Source organism: Danio rerio, chromosome 18 (assembly GCF_049306965.1).
Source record: "Danio rerio strain Tuebingen ecotype United States chromosome 18, GRCz12tu, whole genome shotgun sequence".
NCBI classification, from domain to species: domain Eukaryota; kingdom Metazoa; phylum Chordata; class Actinopteri; order Cypriniformes; family Danionidae; genus Danio; species Danio rerio.
The window spans coordinates 18,483,036-18,502,522 of NC_133193.1; the positions used below are offsets into that span (position 1 = coordinate 18,483,036).

At 35.7% G+C, this 19,487-nt stretch overlaps 1 protein-coding gene across 17 annotated transcripts in view; it reads right to left on the minus strand.

Annotated features, from left to right (window-relative positions):
- Positions 1-19,487, minus strand: part of zc3h18 (zinc finger CCCH-type containing 18) — a 68,414-nt gene that overhangs the window by 19,541 nt on the left and 29,386 nt on the right. For all 17 annotated transcript variants that reach the window (XM_073929138.1, XM_073929136.1, XM_068214775.1 and 14 more), the window contains one exon: positions 3,261-3,446. In XM_073929138.1, coding sequence (XP_073785239.1) covers positions 3,261-3,446 — 186 coding nt within the window. The remainder of the gene's footprint in view (positions 1-3,260; positions 3,447-19,487) is intronic.

Here is a 19,487-nt window from a genome sequence, read left to right on the forward strand (position 1 = left end):
GAGTCAAACAAAAGTTGCTTCTGATTTTGTCTATATACACAAATCAACTGTGTCCAAAACAACATTAGATCTAACATAATTTTATTTCATAGCAAATTACAAACACTGAAATCAAATGCTATATAGTTGGTGCTACATTTGGTTTGAAACGTCAAAACTGGTAGTTAAAAAAGTAAAATAGACGTATATACTATGAATGAAATTCAGAAGTACATCAGCTATTTGGTTTAGGCATAAACAGAAAATCTGATGCATTTAGTAAACAAAACGTGAGATCTTTCAAGAGTTTTGAAGTCACAGTCTGATTGGTTGAATTCTAAATGATTTACGTGAGCTGTAGTTTTACATTCTACACGGTCCACCTGACAGCAAAGCGATCATGACAGCAAACAACCACATATAGGACAAAAAGCCATGTCACAAGGCCGTCAACTAAACAATGGGTTTTCAGAAGTTGTCCCTGGTCAAAAAAACACGCATAGAAATCCAGTCCTTCTGCTGACAGTGTGAAGGTCAAGCTATACAAGACTATGTCCCACGTATTGCCCAGGTGTCGTTACCCCCCCCTGAGGCCAAGATGTTTCAATAGGAGCTCTGCATGCTTGGAGTTTTTTCCAGGCGCTATGAGTTGAAGAATGCTAATTTTTGAGCAAACACATCACACGTCAATGTCACTTTTGACCCTGCGGTGTACTCTAATTACAGTGGATTTTGATTGTTTCTATTGTCCGAGGTGTCAGCCAAGCTTAGTGCTTGTCAAAAAAGTGCCTAAAGATCAACATTTAAGCTTTTTTTAATCGTCTTTTTTACCAATACTCAAATTTTTTGCTGATTTATTTTAAATATAGATATTAAATAAATGTTTCTGGCCCTCTAACACACACACACATACAAAATCAAATACAATCTAAAGCTATCAATACATATTTACATTAAAAACATTATCAATACATTTTTTACATTAAAAAATGTCATGTGAAATACTTTACCAGTGCTGTTGGGGATGTTTTCATCCACTCTGGGGTGGTTTTGAGGTATAATTTTGAGTTAGACAACTTTTTTAGAAACATGATAGAAGAATTCAACATGTCTTGAAGAAAAAGTTTGGAGTGAATTTTTGATGCATAAGGGGGTGATCACACCATACGCGCTAACAACCACAAGCATTTTGAGCGCTGCTTATGCGCGTCGCGTGCCCTGCACGCTTGGCACTTTAACCGCCTGCTACGCATCGCATTTTTGCCCTTGTGTGCAGAGCGCTCTCAGCTGAAAAAAAGTCAACTCTGAGCGAAAAAAGCATGTTATGTCAACATTACATGTGTTTGTGTTGTCAAGACAACAACGGAGACTTTTGAAGACGGAGGAGAGACTAGTGGTTACTGCTGTGGGTTACCCAGAGCTGTATGACTTCACAAATGATGTATTTCACAATATTATTCATTATTAAAATTATATTAATATTAACAGCAACACTCTCGCACAATATTCAGCTGATTCAGTCATTGCCTATCGACATGAAAAAGCGCACCGCACTCCTTTTTTTCTTATTCGGTGTGATCGGCCCCTTAGAAGTTAAAATGCACACCTATAAATCAATTACTCATTCTTTCCTAAAAAAAAAAAAAAAAAAATAGGCCTATAAACTACTGTGTATTGCAACAAGTATATTACAACTAGTTCTATTATTAAACATGTTTTATTTTTTTATTTCCCTAAGATTTAGAACCAGGTTTTAGTGACCTTGCAATAGTCAAAAACACATAATTTTCCATTCTTGTATGTAAAAAGTCCCAAATACAAGTGTTTTTGCAAGGCCATTCAAATATATTGCTCATTTCTAACTAGGCATGGGATAATAACCATTTTCAAGGTATACAATGGTTTGGAAAAATCAAGGTTTTAATCTCGCCAAAATTTTCTGTTATACCGTTCCTAAGGTATATGTACAATTTTTTTGCTTTGTTTTTTAGTATCTCCACTAGTGAAGACAGCAGAAGTCAATGATTCATTTGAAATATTTAGCCTGATGTGTTTACTGTTCAAAAATATTCTAAATGTTTCTCAGAATATAATATATTGGCTGTGTCCAAAATCACATACTACTCAGTAGGTACTGCATTTGAAATTGTGTTTACAACTCGACCAATAGAAAAGTACGTTCTCTATAAAGTATGAATGTAAGAAGTATGAATAGCTTAGCGTCTATCGGATGTGCACTTCAGAATCTCACTAGAATTAGTAGGTCATCCAAGTACTTCTCACATACTGTTTTTCAATTCCTATGAATTCTGACATATTACTCGGCTCTCTTTATATTTTTAGACTACTATATAGTATGGAAGTATGCGACTTCGGAAGCAACCTTTGTGTTCAAATTGGAAAAAAAGTTCTTGTTTTTTGCCCAGACATTTAAAAAGTATATACAATACTGCGAAACAGTGATATTTTTATCCAAGTTTATCTTACCGTTAGAATCTTATACTGGCTCATGCCTATCTCTAACATCTGATAGCAGCAGAATGATCGCAGCTACGAACAGCTGCTGTGTTAGGAGAGCAGAGATGACTCACACCTGCACACATCATTTACCTCTTCAGGTGTTATAGCGTTGCTGATGAGCAGACCTGCGACTTGCTCTGTGTGTATATTCGTAAACAAACACTTGCTATCGGTTCATGAGATTGGCCAGATTGGCGAGTACCGATCAGGTCATGAAAAGTGATTATCGGCCGATACCGATCTCCGGCCAATCGATCAGAGCATCTCTATTAATGGTGCCAACTGAACTGTAAAAATGACCAATTTTTGCTCCTCCAAACAGGGAAAACCACCAACAAACAAGAATGCATGACTACATTGTGTCAAGGCTTTGCCATTTTTATGAAAGTCAATGGGGCAAAAAGAGCCCCTAACATAACAAAAGGGCATTCAATTTGAACAAATCAACAAGAGTTAACTCTAATTTCGATCTACTTTTTTCTTAGAATAAAAAACCCTTATGGGCTGCTTTTACTAACTGTGAATAACAGTTAGGGATGTCAAAAATCACAGATTATAGTAGCAATCAGTACTGTAAATTTAAAAATGGAAATTTCCTGCTAACATACATATGTGCAGTTTGTTAAACACCAGCAAATGTCAATTGTGTTCACATGCTGAACAGATATGATTGTGATTGGTGTCAATCAATGATCCCTGTAGCCAATAAGAGAGAAATTACACCAATGTTTTTCTCAGTAGCGCAATGACACATGTCTTACCTAGATGAATTGGAAAGGGAAACTGATGATCCAGATGGCCTATGTCGCCTACGGCCACGCGGAGGAGAGCCCATGAAGCCTGGTCGTCTTCTAGGAGACTTAGACCGGCACCAGGGGTCGTTCCATTCATCTGGCCTCTTGGTCACCGAGAGCATGTCCTTCTTGGTTGGTGGCTCCATTGGCCCTCTGTAAGGAATAGCAGAGAAAGAGAATTTCAATAATGCATCTATAGTCTTTCTTTATTTGGCAAACATCTCAGTCCTTTAACAATACAAACAACTGCAATTTTTAGAATGAAAACCAAATGTTTGCCATTAGCAGGCTGATTTTCTACTTTCTCTGTTAAAAAATAAGCTGCGTCATTGAAATGGTAAAGTCAGTATAGATTTGATACCATGCGAGTCTTCTTTAAACAAGAAAATACCTGTTCATTTCCTGAAAAACAATAGAAACCCCCCCAAAATCTGCATGCAAATGCTGTTATCAGATATCTTCACATAAACACTACTGTGCGATGTTAATTTTCAGTGCCATACGTTACACACCAAGTGATCATGGTGAGGCCGATTTGCTATAATGGAATTTTTGAGATTTAACTTCAGGTAAAATTACAGCAAATTGTAATGCATAGATGCAATGTTTACGGTTGCAGCAGGGTATTCACTTCTCTCTTTCGAAGCAATCTTTTCATCAGGAAGCTTAAGCTGCCAACAAACTTCTCATAAGTATCAAATGTCTCTTCTGTCATTGGTTCGTGTGAATACCTTATGTAAGTCTTTGTAACCAAAAGTATGCATGACTTTCCCTATTATTCCGACAAAACATACTTGTTAATCTTAATCAGTCAGGTGATATTCAAGGACAATTTCTTAGCACTCTTGGTGTCTTTAGGAAAGTTTTCACAAGATGATCTCAAACATCAAGGCTTTTTAAATTGATGTCAACTGATCGGTTGTGAAAAGCCCTATCTTTAATTTGTCAGCTGTCACAAGTGATAAATAAAGAGCACAATTTGTCATAGGACTGCATAGCTTAACTGTTTGTTTTGTGGAAAAAAGAAAAAGAAAGTCGTCCAGTAACATTTTCAATCAGTACTATCAATCTCAGTGCTTCCCATACATAGATTTTACTTGAGCGGGCGGCCCAGGTATATTAACGGTTGCCCAAGTATATTTGGTGATATTTATTTTTTTATTATTATCATCTTTTACATTTTTTTTGTATCTGGCCAATAGCCAAACACCCACCATCGACTAACTAGTGGAAAATCTCCTCTTGCCTTACACGTTGTGTGTGCGCAAGACAATCTCATGTGCTCTGCAAAGACTCACATAGACATGCCTTTTTGGGACTAAAAAATGCATCCGTCCAGGGTTTCTAAATTTCCTAAAATGTTCGAGATTCAGCTTTTGGTTTCGCTTTCTAAGCTATCGTCATTTTTATTTAAAGTCTTTAAAAACATTATATAATTAATACTTTGATCTAAACGACTCAAGTAAACTTTTCAATCCCCTCAAAAAGGGCGAAATTACATCTAAACTGGCTGCAAAATATATGTACAACATTACAAAAGGTTAATTAACTCATTTGCCTTACTTAAACCGACACTTTTTATTGTTATTATTATACTTTTTAGATTTTTAGTACATAGACGTTTTTATTCCTTCATGAAATTTTTAAAATTTGAAGATGTTGATTTATTACATATTTTATACGTAAGTAACATGCTTTGAGAATACCGTACACAATGTCAGCAGCAGATTTTACCCGTCAGTGGGTGCACATGGCTCCTGATCAGAATAAAAGAACAAATAGCGGATTTCTTTTTTTCTTTCAAGAGTCTTAAAAAACAAAAGAAAAGAAACAGTGTCATAAATAAAAACATTGCAAAAAATCACTTTTTTGTGGCATGTAGGTAACCATGTGCTGTGGGTAAAAGTACAGCGAGTATACTTCAAACCTGTGGGAAGCACTGAATCTGATATGGCACCTTAAACCTATACACTTAAATGGGATACAGCACATTCTCTGAGCTAACCTGTGTAAAAACGGTGATGAAAAACACTGGCACCTCGGTGAACATCTTAATCCAACTAGATTTGCCTTGACTGTAATTCACTCTTTGTGCTGTTTCTATATAAAGATAAAGAGCAGAGACTACACAGCAAGTCTAAGAACAATGTCCAATGTTTACACATTAAGTTGTGTGAATAAGCACTTCAGACAATGCGATTAAAGTGTTTAAATATCTTATTACTCTAATTTAACTCTGTCTATAACACTTAAAGTTATATGACTCTGGATTTATAATTCTAAGCCTAGTTTGATCAGTTTGAACTAGAGGTCTCGATATATCACAAATATCACAATATTTATCCAGGAAAATCATGATTCTTTCAAATGTTTTGCTGTATTATTAACATCAAGTAGACAATAATACATTTTTACAGATTAGGGACATCATCAGAGTGAGAAATTGTCCCCTTTAAAGTCCCCATGAACTAGAAGCTGCAACCATTTTTTTTTGTCTGTATTGTGACACAGTTCCTAGAGAAACTGAATATTAAATAAGAAAACTGGGCCTGGCTTGTTTTTTTGTACTACAAGTTGAATGGATGTAGTAAAGTACGCATTTCATTTAGAAAAATTGGGAAAGGGGTTTGGGGAGATATATTACAACCTTACACGCTTAATCTCCTCAGGTGAGCATGCTTGGGGGGAAAAAAAGCACAGCCACATATGCCATTAATGTTTAACCGGCGAGGAGTTAAAACAAATAAGACTAACACATTAAGTTCCATGACTAATTCTATGAATTCCATGAGTGTATATTGGATGTGAATTTCTGGCATGATGTAAAACAGTTATATTGAGACAGAGGTGCCAGTATTGCAACAGGTACAATGAGCACAATATTACATTATTTTTTTCAAAAGCAGATCGCGGATACTTGATCATTTACATTTAGTCATTTAGCAGACGCTTTTATCCAAAGCGACTTACAAATGAGGACAAGGAAGCAATTTACACAACTATAAGAGCAACAATGAATAAGTGCTATAGGCAAGTTTCAGGTCTATAAAGTCTAAGAAGGAAAGTATTAGTAAATTTTTTTTTTTTTTTTTTTTTTAGTAATTTAGTTTTATTTATTTATTTTTTTTAATTTTGAGCACAGTTAGTGGTATATCCAGAGAGGCAATTGCAGATTACATCATAAAACATCATATCACACACTGCAAGATTGAACAGTGTGGTGTTTGAATGAAGTCAATTTTATTGTTTAAAAGCTCAGCATGGCAGACTATCAGGGGCTATTCACAGTTTTAAAAATGTATAAAACAATTAGCGATGTATTTATTAGCCATATCTGCCACATATACCCCGTATTGGTATTGGTATGTTTAGCAGCCCTTGGATATTATGATAAATAAATAATGTATTTTTCAAATTAGTAAAATATTAATAAAACCTTTTTTATGCATTAAATAGGAAAGTTGCTATCAAATTAATTTTATTAGTTAAGAAATCGAGATCCCAACTTAGCAAAAGCTTCAATATTCATGCACATCTTGTCAGAGAAAAGGTGCTCAGTCATCACTAGTAAATTTCATACAAAGGCCAGAGGGCGCTCTTGCGTGGAAACTGCAAATACCCTGCTAAAAACAATTTATTTAATGTGGTATTTTCACATGCTTTAAGATGTTAGGTTAGCAGCAACACAAAGCCCTAGCTCACATATAATCTACGCAAACAACTGTCAATCCGCAGAGTGGTTCTCAGATTTCATTATTGTGTTGATTACATTTTCCACGATTTAAGGTTATTGCACACTGAATTCGAAAATTTCGCACATTAAAAAATATATTCACTGTCACAATGCCTCCAAAACTTTCGTCCATCTTAAAAAAAAAAATAAATAAATAAAAAAAAAAAAAAAAAAAAAAAAATATATATATATATATATATATATATATATATATATATATATCGAACTGGGTTTGATTTTTTTCTGCTTTTCACATCCGAATAATCGCTTTGAAAAGTGTTTTGGCAGTTCAAAGCTACCGTACAAGCGAAAAGCAAAATACAGAATGTCGTTATTTTAGCAACAGATAACTTTATGACAAACACAGTGCATAAAATAAAGACAGAATGTGGCAGACAGTTGAGAACCCCTGTATGCTGGATTCAGTGACTGCCGCATCTCTGCCCTGTGGGTGGGTGTGTGTGTGTGTGTGTCCATACATTTAAAGTATAGTTCATGGCTGTTACAACACAAAGCTTGATGCCTCGTGGTCCACTCTCGGTCCGTTGCTTCGACACGCCAAAGCGGCCATCATCTATTTTATTGTCTATAGTACTGCCAGTCTCTGTTCGATTTGTTTACATATGAGAATGTGTGAAGCATTACAAGCAATGTATCAAAATTCCAATGATTTCTTGAAACTTTGCATTTAAGCATATTCTGGCGCAGCTCTTTGATAATGAGCTGAACTCTCCTTCCTCAATGCAGGATTGGATGAACACAACATGCAGTCTATTCCTCTTTCTTCTTCTCCTTTGGAGAAGAGAACAAAGTATCGCTGCTTGAACTGATTCGGAAATGTTTTTTCGTAATGGATTAATACGCATAGGACTGACGCATAGAACTGACGAATTTTTTGCATGTGAATACGAAAAAAAAAACGCATACGAAAATTTCTGCCTTCAGTGTGCAAAGACCTTTACTCTGTGTAGTAAACGCTGTACAATCTGAAAACAGCTGCTGGAGATTTACAGCTGATTACAGAGCCGGCTTTACTGCAAAAATGCACAAAGAAAGGGGAGGAAAAAAACACATTCGATTAAAAAGCAGCCCTAAGCATATATTTGCAATGAGCCTGATTTGCAGCTATCAGACTGATACCTCATATGAGCAGTTACTCAATATTTAATGACACAGATTAAATTTTGGGCCACAAAAACTTGATTGGGACATCCCTAGCCTTTAGTGTAAATCGTTTTGTCAAGGAAATATTGTGGCCTATTTGCTCTATAGTAACAAAATAATAACCGCTTACCTTAATATGCAATTCACTTTTTCCATGAGCAATACTGAATTAACAGTGTTATGTCTGAGTTGTACTTGGCCGCCATTCAAACACCATACCAGAAAACACAGATAACATAAATGAAATGGAGACACCACCTCATATTTCCCACACAGTTCCTGTTCTGCAAAGTTAGTAAACAGTTGTTTCCGGCAACTTGATGCCTAGTTTACAATCTTAAGTTTGTTTATTTCCCCAAGAGGATTTCCCCAGCATTTGAGCTTCATGAGGTGATAACCATTAATAATATTTAGAAATTATGTCGTCATTTTTGTTTGTGGCTTGCTCCCTTATAATCACTTATATGTGAATTTCTCTGGATATTTATTGATGGAGCTCTTCTAAATCAGACTCAATTTCTCAGAAAAGGTGGAAAAAGTTTCTCATTCCGTTCTGGCAGATTAAACTTGTCAAGTACATAACATTAGCAGCAATGCCTGACCAGTTGAACCTCCAGTAACCATATGGGCACGTTGAATTTCTCTGGATATTCCAGTTCAAATGCAGTATTGAGCAGCGGTTAAAAGTGTGGGAGTTTTTGAAAGAGTTGCTCATTAATCCTCAGCTTAATTAAACATTCTTACATTAAGCTATTAGCTAAACTGAGGTATTTCCACATGATGTACACTAAAGTATGCCTTGAAATGACTAACGTGATTCAGCTAAGCACCTGGAATGTCCTTTCGGGTGATGTTAAAGTAAACAAACTTGAGACTATGTATTGCAGGGTATCTAAAAATAGAACAGACAGGCCGAGCTATTTTTAGATGTAGAATCTGAGCTCATTTATAATTTCCTGTTTGTAGGAAAAAAAGGAAGCACATCATTCTGTGAAGAAAGTGCATGCAGATGTGTAACACGGCAAATCCCCAGACTAAAAAAAGGGTATGTGTTTCGTGTAACTGCATAAACATTTTTTTAACATCTCAAAGCATGCTATCAGATTTAAGGTCGTGTTTTTTGAATATGCAGTTTTACATTTAGAAATAGGTCTAAAATAGCCTGCGAATGCATTTTTATGAAGACTTCTAAGAATAAATGCATTATATAATCCATGCGACAGAAGTTATATAGCAATATGTTAAATGACAGCACATCAAAAGTAAAAAAAAATTAAAAAGCTATTTATACACTCAAAGTCTGACTTTATTTGATCAAAAATAAAGTAAAAATGTTATATTGTAAGTAAGTACCACTTTCTATTTTATCTGGAATGTTTCCAAACGTAAACGTGTGTAAAAGATTTACACATCATTTCATCATCGCACTTAAGGGCATGTGTCAGAGGTACTGGTTGGGTTTATCTCAAAGCCAACATACTGGTTGACTTTTAACCTGGTTCATGTAATGGAATTGTTCTTGTCGTCATATACATTGTTTGTAAAATCTATCTCAAGGTTGCGTTAAACCAGAAAGTTCCTCAGCTAGCTCCAGGCCATAAACCTACAGAGGTTCACAGAGTTTAGCAGTGCTATCTGACGATCTTTCTAAGAATCACCCAGGAATTAAGACACTGAGGTGAGGGATACACTGTATATACCGCAAACACCTTATAAAATAATACACACTCACTTTATTTTAACTGGTAAAAAAATCCAGCTTGCTTTAATTTCTTAATTTGATTTATAGAAAATTAACCCAAGATGGGAAAACATCTGGACTAAAAAATAAAGAAATGGAACTTAATTTTATGATTGACGATAATGTGAAAATCCATTTGAATTAAAAAGCTATATAAAATATAACAATGATAATTTTGTAGGCATGTCAAACAACTTTATGTGACTAACCAAAGAGATTTTCACAGATAACGCATTCATTTTCTTTGTTCTGTTCATCTGACCTTATCAACGGAGTTCACCTAAAAGTATTTCTTAAAGCCTGTAGACAAAAAACAAGTCCTTCGGTTTTCCTGATTTCTGATCCCTGCAAATTACACTGGGGGATATCGCATACAATATGCAAGACTGAAGTCACTGAATTGTTTTCCTAATCACAGGATCGAGCGTGCATTAAACACGGGGTGTAACCCAATCTCCTGGAAGATGATGATGAAACTCCTCTTTGGAGGTCACACCTCTTTGGGCAGGTTATAAAGGTGTGCTGCACTAAAAACAGACACATGTATTAAAAGACATGCAGGCTGTAAATCGTTTATTTTGGCAGATCATAAAACATAAAATTTTATATAATGCAACGGTACACTGGAGTCACAGTTCAGTATGTGCAACAAATCTCCAGTACATACTTTTTCTGTTTATTTTAAACAGGCAGAAGTGTTGTGTCACAATCAACTACAGAACTGAAGAGCTTTTTGTGATGCAAGAGAACAAAATAATGACAATATTAAAAAATAAATAAAATTAGGAGATTGTATTAAGTTTTTAAAGGTTAAGTTCAGTCTTCTCCTTAAACAACAGAAAAAACAACCCTGTATTTAAATGTAATAATCAGAAAGCTTCAGAACTGAAGACTCCTTTAAGGAAAATGTAACACTGTGTCCATCCATAACAGCAGGTGCCGCAGACCAGAGCTAAAGTATGTGTGTACATAGGCACTCACTTACAAGGCTGCGAGTTCACACGATGAGACAGTATCTTATACTTTCGTTGTTTGACAGACGAGTGTGACTGTTATACACTGGCGACTTTTGCAGCACCCCATGTTTGGACAATGTGTAAAGATATAACTATTTCAACGTTCATCCACAGCAGCGCTCGTTTGTCATGCATACCGTCAGTTTCCTAGCTGCGAGTAGACTTAGTGTCCCACTAGTGACGATATACAGCCATATCGCACTGTTACGAGTGTGATATTGTGTTTATACAACAGTTCGACGGCATAATCGTGTATAAACAGAAAATCCAACAAAGAGAGTCTAAAAATTCTTTTGTATAAGGAACTACTTTCTTCCACTGTTCATACACATCTGCAGCTGACGTCAGAAAAACAGAAAGCATTGCTACTTCACCAACGTAATTTTAAAGATAGTATTTGAATGATTCTCTAGCGTAATGTCTAAAGTAAAGACAAAACAGGTGATTTTGCTCACATTAAGATTATAAGGCTGAACAGCATGAAATGCCATCAGTCTAGAGACATTTCCCAGTATTTCTGTTGCAATCAGGAGATCACAACAATTACCCCTGAAAAAGCCAAAGCAACGTGAACACAATCAGATTACTGTTGTGTTTGCGATAAGTAAAAACATGCAAGCATTTCCTCTTTCTTTTTTTACTGAAATGGTTTGCAGTAACGAAAGCAGAAGACTCATTAGAAACAAACAGACGGCCAACTAAAAAGTAACTCGGACTTGTACAAAAAATGGCCAACGCAAAATACATACATTCCCGATATGAGAGTCCCATCTCACAATCAATACACTACAATTACTATGGTATAAATACAGCACTACAACATACAAAAGAGAGAGATTGAACTAGAATGTCACTCACCAATTTTATAACATTTTGATCAGCTGCAGTTTTAATATACGCAGAGCTTTTCTCCTCTAAGAGCTTATTATGCAGTCTCTGTCATCATCTTGTGGATGGACAACATCAACATTCGTAGCAGTGCGATATGGCCATATATTGTCACTGGTGGGACACTATTGGCCTGTTTCCACTAAGTAGTATGTTTGGTACGGTTTCGTACGCTTTTAAGGCCGTTTTCACTGTCAAAAGGTGTACCGAACCGTACCATACCACTTTTTTGGCACCCTTTCGAAAGGGTACCAAAAAAAAAAGGGTATCAAAAGGCGGACCTAGATGCGCAGCTGAATGCTATTGGTTTACAGAGATACGTCATTTGCTTACGCAACAAGCCAGAATAAAAACAAAAGAGCTGCCATGTTTAAAATACACAGCCGAGAGATCTTTTACAGCGTAAATATATATACACATAATAACGAGCCATGGTCAACCCGGGCTTAAACAAACCTTGTTGTCGTCTTGATGAACAGCCACAATGCCAAAAAGAAGAGCAGATTTACCCTGTGCCCCTTAGTTTTTTACGAGCTTTTGCTTTCTTGCTTGCGCTTGCTCCGCGTCTATATGTGAAATAACAAACTTCTTGAGCTGATGATAATAACGTGTGCTTGATTATTGACATGCTTTTGAAACCAACTGACAGAAACTGACAAATGCGAGAGCAAAGCATGAAAAAACAAAGGAGAAACCGGAAAAAAAGGAGCACTTTTTTTTTCAGCAAACGTGAACAAACTGCCATGTTTAACTATTATCCTCACCTTTTAGACTAATATGAACTCAGACTGATGGAATGACTCTCTAACAGAGGCTACATGTGCTGAAGATTACACACAGATGAGAGGTTTTGATGGTATATATTTTGTGTTGTTTTTAAACCTAAATGAGGTATAAATGTATGCTGTGTGTAGTTCTTCTGTAGTTGTGTAGCAACATAACAGAGACTGTAAGGGTCTGTATGTGTTCATATATGTTGCATTTATTTATTTAATATATTTACAGACCTTACAGTAGGCTATTTTGCACTGTCATGGATCTGCAGTTATAATCAAATCCTGTTCATAAAAAAGTTAGTAATGAACAATTATACAGAAGTATTTGTGTATAAAGTGTTTGTTTTGTGAGAAGTGTCAAGTTGACATTATTTTGTACATTTGATTCCACTTTAATGAAAACATTTTATACTCGATTAATGGAACCATTTAGCAGAAAACAGCATGTTCTATTATAGTTATTAGACCTAGGGCACTGCCAGTTTGGAACATCGCTGTGTCTGACGTCACCGGGTTGGTTCAGTTCCCTCAGCTGAACAGATACAGTGGGAGTAATGGATTGAACACAAAGAATGCAAAGCCTATTCAACCCTATGCAAGAAGTTGTGGACATAGAGCTGGTGCAAATACATGTGTGTCTAATAAAAAAATATATATTTGTTCTATTTTTTCTTTTAATTACCGATCACACGGAGAATTGACAGCCTAATTGAACCCAATGCACAAAGCTGTGGGCGTGCATCGCAGAGTTGGTGCAAATACAACAAATACAAGCATTTAAGTTTCTTAAGTAGTGTATTTTTCTTTTGTTAAAAGCTTTCGTTTGTTGCGCTGTGGTCCACTCTCTCATACTGCTCCATCGCTGCCTGACGAGAGGGTTTACATTCAGACTAATCCAACAATTAAAATCATACATGACTTCATGCTTTACTAAGCTTGTGGATTATGTCAAGACATATTCCCTTTTCGAGTCGATCAACCCCATCTCTCAACATGTATGAAAAATAAAAACAACGGCACCCATCTTACTTTGGTTTGAACACGAGCAGAGGTGAGCAGCTGTAGTAAAGACAGCTGTTACGTCAGCACCGGACTTGGTTGAAACCCAGACAGGCAGTCAGGCAGCGTAATACAGAGTGGACCAAAGCGCATCAAATGATTGGTAATTAAAAGGGAAAAAATGAAAAATAGAATATTTATATATTTTTATTAGACACGCATCTGATGCTTGTGTTTGCACCAGCTCCACGCCCACAACTTCACACCATAGGTTAAATTAAAATATTTCAAATAAACAAATCAAATAATAATTCAATAATCATGATCGAGTTAAAGGGTCTGCCAAGCTGAACAGTTAAAGCCTGCATTTCTTGCTCTGTTTTTAGTGCAGCACACCTTTATAACCTGCCCAAAGAGGTGTGACTTGCAGTTTCATCATCTGCTTCCAGGAGATTGGGTTACACCCCGTGCTTGATCCTGTGATTATGAGAACAATCCAATGACTTTAGTCTTGCATATTGTGTGTGATATTCCCCTGTGCAATTTGCTGGGATCAGAAATCAGGGCAACTGATGGACTTGTTTTTTCCTGCAGGCATTAAAAAATTTTTTTCCTAATTGTCCTGAGTCTATTTTTAGATAAACTCAATATTATGCATATATGCAACACAAATAAAACAAACCATTGTTTTACAATAAATTGCCTAATTACCTTAATTTGCCTAATTAACCAAGTTAAGCCTATAAATTGCACTTTAAGCTTAATACTTGTATCTGAAAACTTGCTATGTAAACATTTCAAGTTAAGTTTTATGTACTGTCATCATGGCAAAGGTAAAAGAAATGAGTTATAAAAAACAACTAATATATTTAAAAATGAGTTAAAATATATGCAGGGGGGCTAATAATTCAGAAGGAGTAATAATTCTGACTTCAACTGTACAAACATATAATACATACAGTGTATATATCATCTGGCCTTATTAACTTATTAACCTTATTATTAAGTTCACCTAAAAATAGACTCTGCCCAAATATTTCTTTTTGCATGCAGAAAAAAACAAGTCCATCAGTTTTCCTGATCCCTGCAAAGTACACTGGGGAATATCACATACAATATACAAGACTGAAGTCATTGGATTGTTCTCCTAATCACAGGATCAAGCGTGCATTCAAAGCGGGGTGTAACCCAATCTCCTGCAAGATGATGATGAAACTGCAGGTCACACCTCTTTGAGCAGGTTATAAAGGTGTACTGCACTAAAAACAGACAAATGCTAGATAACAGAATTACAGAGCATGTCGCATGTAACTGTTCAGCTTGGCTAATCATAAAATATAGAATTTTATTATATATTAGGAGTGCAACGGTATACTGGAGTCACAGTTAAGTACATACCTCTAATTTGAGGTTACAGTTTCGTACAAATAAGGTACAACAGGAATAACATCAAATCTCCAGTACTTGCTTTTTCTGTTTATTTCCATTATTGGCACTCACTCACAAACTTAAGAGCTCACACAATGATAAAGTATCTTATATTTACTTTGTTTGACTGATGTGCATCGTTATATCATTATACACTGAAAATTTTTACAGTATGTCTGATAATATTTGTTCTTCTGAAAAAATTCTTTTTTGTTTTATTTCGACTAGAATAAAGGCAGTTTTTAATTATTTTACAAGCCATTTTAAGGACAAATTTAGTAGCCCATTTAGGCTATATTATTTTCCAATAGTCTACAGAACAAACCATCGTTATACAATAACTTAGCTAATTACCCTAACCTGCCTAGTTAACCTAATTAACCTACTTAAGCCTTTAAATGTCACTTTAAGCTGTATAGAAGTGTCTTGAAAAATATCTTGTCAAATATTATTTACTGTCATCATGGCAAAAATAAAATAAATCAGTTATTAGAAATGAGTTATTAAAACTATTATGATTAGAAATGTGCTGAAGAAATCATTTTACCTTTCTATTTATTTTTCAATGCTTTATCAACAACTTTATGGTAGCTCGCAGACAAACTTCTGAAGTACCTTGCAACTTTGTAATTTGCAGTGCATCAAAACAATGTTTTCAAGTAGCACCCGCAATTCATTCTTAAAATGTATAGTTTGCCAGTGCAGTCAGCTCTCTCCAGTCAGGGTTCAACGCTATGACTGATCGGGCCAGTGGTTCTGATTTTTACTTGCCCGGCCAAAATTTTCACTGGCCCCACCTAAAAAAAAAAAAGTTAATAGCTATTTGACTGTGTGTGTGTGTGTGTGTGTGTGTGTGTGTGTGTGTGTGTGTGCGTGTGCGCGCCTGCGTGCGTGCGTGCGTGCGTGCGTGCGTGTGTGTGAAAGGCTTAACGAGGTTAATTAGGTTAACTAGACAGGCTATGGTAATTAGGCAAGTTATTGTGTAACGATGGTTTGTTCTGTAGACAGTCTGAAAAACAATTAGCTTAAGGGGCTAATAAATTTGACCTTAAAATGGTTCATAAAAAATTTAAAACTGCTTTCATTCTAGCCAAAATAAAACAAATAAGACTTTATTCAGAGGAAAAAATATTATCAGACATACTATCAACATTTCCTTGCTCAGTTAAACAAAACTTAGGAAATATTTAAAAAAGAAAAAACAACAAAGTGGGGCCAATAACTCAATATATATATTTACAGTAATTTTTGAAATGTTTTTTTAAGGAAAATTATTCAGTTAATCAAGGCTATATTTATTAAATGTAAAAAAAATAAATTGTTAAATATTCATCAACATTTTAAATAACTGCTTTCTTATTGTATGTAGTTTCAAATAAAATTATTAATCCAGACATTATTGCTTTTATTACTATTACCATTAATAAATATAATAATAATTAATATTAGTGATTTCTGAAGGATAATGTGACTGGAGTAATGAAGCTGAAATTTCATCTTTAAAATCACTGGAATAAATGAATAAATTAAATGATAAACTACTTTTGAACAGTTATTTTATGCAACATTTCACAATTTGTATTTATGATGAAATAATTGCAACCTTGGTGAGCAGAAGAAGCTTATTTTAACATATATAACAATTATACTTACCCCAAACTTTTGACCAGTTGTGTGCACTTTAAAATGTGCACTTTAATTTTAACAACCCACAGACATCGTCACCAAATATAAATCAGAGAGGTCAGACTTTCTTATACAGAGCCTCATTTCAATTGTCAGGTTTTGTAAAAATCTATCTATTGAATTAATCAATCTATTAAAGAAACGTTGGCTAGAATTCTGCATTTTAGGCTTACATTATAGAGAGACAGCAGATGAACTGAGACTTCATCAGATCGCGAAGATCAATGTTGATCTGTCTTTTGAGCTGTCAGAGCGGAAATGAAAAAAACAACTGGCCTAACACAACATATTATACGATTAAAATATGGAAAAATGATCAGATATTAACTTCGGTCAATTTTCCTAACGCATAAACCGAGATCAGGTTGGATAAACAGCTCTCGGTAATATTTCAGCATGCTTTCACTTTCGCATTTACCGGTAAGAATGACATCTCGCCCTACTCATCATTCTCTCGTCATATAGCCATATATATGGCTCTTACACAATCATAATACACTGTGACATAGCCTGGGTGGTTAGTTTGTTGCATTGTTTTGTTTTCTCACTACAATCGATCCGCTCAATAGAGCAGAGACTGTCTCATTCAGGCGATCTCGGACTGATTGATTTGGCGCGGGCGCGGATGCGAGCGCGGGCGCGGGCGCGGATGCGAGCGCTGAGCGCAACTGCTAGATATATGCCAAACAAACCGCGCTAACAGGGGAAACGAGACAGATTCTGAAACAAACGTCTATGTGTTAAAAAACCGTAAGATTGTATTTGCATACAATTGACAGACAGTCGCAGCACGCAGCTCTGGCTCGATCTGGCAGGCAAAAAGGCAGCACTGGCCCGATTGGGCCAGTAACATTCTGTACACTGGCCCGAAGGTCTCGCACGCTGGCCCCGGGCCATCGGGCAGTCCTTATTGTTGAGCCCTGCCAGTAGGAATATTTGCGAACATGAATTCTGATTTATTAAAAAGCATTTGAGGAAATACCTTTAAAATGATTCATCTATCCAGCCACTGATGTGGATGTTGTCAGTTCATTTTCCTTTATTTTGTCAAACAAAACATCACAATAGAAGCAGCAATGCAGAACATGACTGCATTTTGGTTGTTTTAACTGGTTCGGACCAGAGAAATCATTGTGGTGTGAAACGAAACTAAAACCTGTGGAAAAATTCTACAATGTATTATTGGCCACCATTGCTCTGGACCTAAAGAACCTAACCATGGGTGTGAAAGCACCCAAGTAAACAGGGAACATTTTGAAATATATAACATAGGTAAAAGAAAACAATGATCCTTGTTTACACATTTTATAATCATAACATTTTGAACTGTAACAAATGTTCAGATAATTGCTGACATAAAGACTCCTTTTGACATCACTCATTTTCAAAAAACAAATCTGAATGACAAATTCTTTTATATTTCATCACCTCGTTATTCAGCTCAGCTTCTGACGTACCACGATGAAACCTACAAAGCCAATCCGAAAACATATAGTTGCACAATTCCAGCATTGCAAGAGCAGACGGTCATAAACAGCAAACAATAGCAAGTGCTCTACCTTTAACCTGTTTTGTGGCATACGTAACTATTCTGTGCTATAAATAGGACCAAAAAAAGAAGAAAGAGGATTATGTTTTAATGTTTCCACCCCCATTTCTTGTATTTGTGGTTTGGCATAGTTCCAGTTCGACTAATAGTTCTCTTTTTTTTCTCCACAGGTGAAAAATATGCAGGTACATGAGAAAATGTGACATTGTAGAGCGTAGAGTACACCTGCGTGCAAAGCTGTGAAAAACACAGAGCTAATGCATAATGACAGGGAGGACAACAGTTCAATTAAGACTTCAGAACGCCTTGACAGGATGGTGAAGTCTGGAATATTACAGGCTGGTGAAAGTCACAAATTAAGGAGAAGCAGAACAATAGATCAATACATAACAATGAAGCGGGCGACACAGAGGAATATACCAGATACTAACACAATAAAAAAAAAAAAAAAAGAGAACCAGAATCAATTCCACTTCTGGACAACCCGTGCTTCCAAAAAACACAGTTCAAGCAAGCAAACAAACAAACCACAACTGCCTATTTAAAGAAAGATTTATTTAAAATACAAACTACAGAAGCACATGCAATGAATCTGATCGTCAATTAGGAAATAAAATTCTAATTTAAATAATAAAAAAGTAAAGTCACACTTTATTTTGATGGTCCATTTGTTGAATGTAAGTTAAGTCGACTGTTAAGTTGGGATTAGGGTAGACTTGGACAATAATTCGATATCAATATATATCGCAATAGATTTTTCAATAACGGTGATATGATTTTGTAACTCATTTCCAGAATTTTGATATATATATATATATATATATATATATATATATATATATATATATATATATATAAGATCTATACATTGTATCATTTGTCACTGAATGACTTTCAGTGCTCAGCCATCAGGAAGAGCGCAATGTCACTTGTATGATGACGTACAATCACAGACATGCTGCCAGCAGCCAGCAGGTTCGGCTTTTAAGTTCCGATAAACTTATAGTTTTGGTGATCTGCAAAATGTGCGGGAGAGTGGTGCCAACTAGCAGCAGGAACACATCAAATCTGTTCCGCCCAATAGAACATACTGAGAGTCAGAAGATGAGGCATCATAAAAGTTTAAGCCAACCTCCCCGACACCGAAATTATGTTCAAAACATATATGAAACTTGCGCGTATATACATTTAAACTTGATGTATGCATACACCCA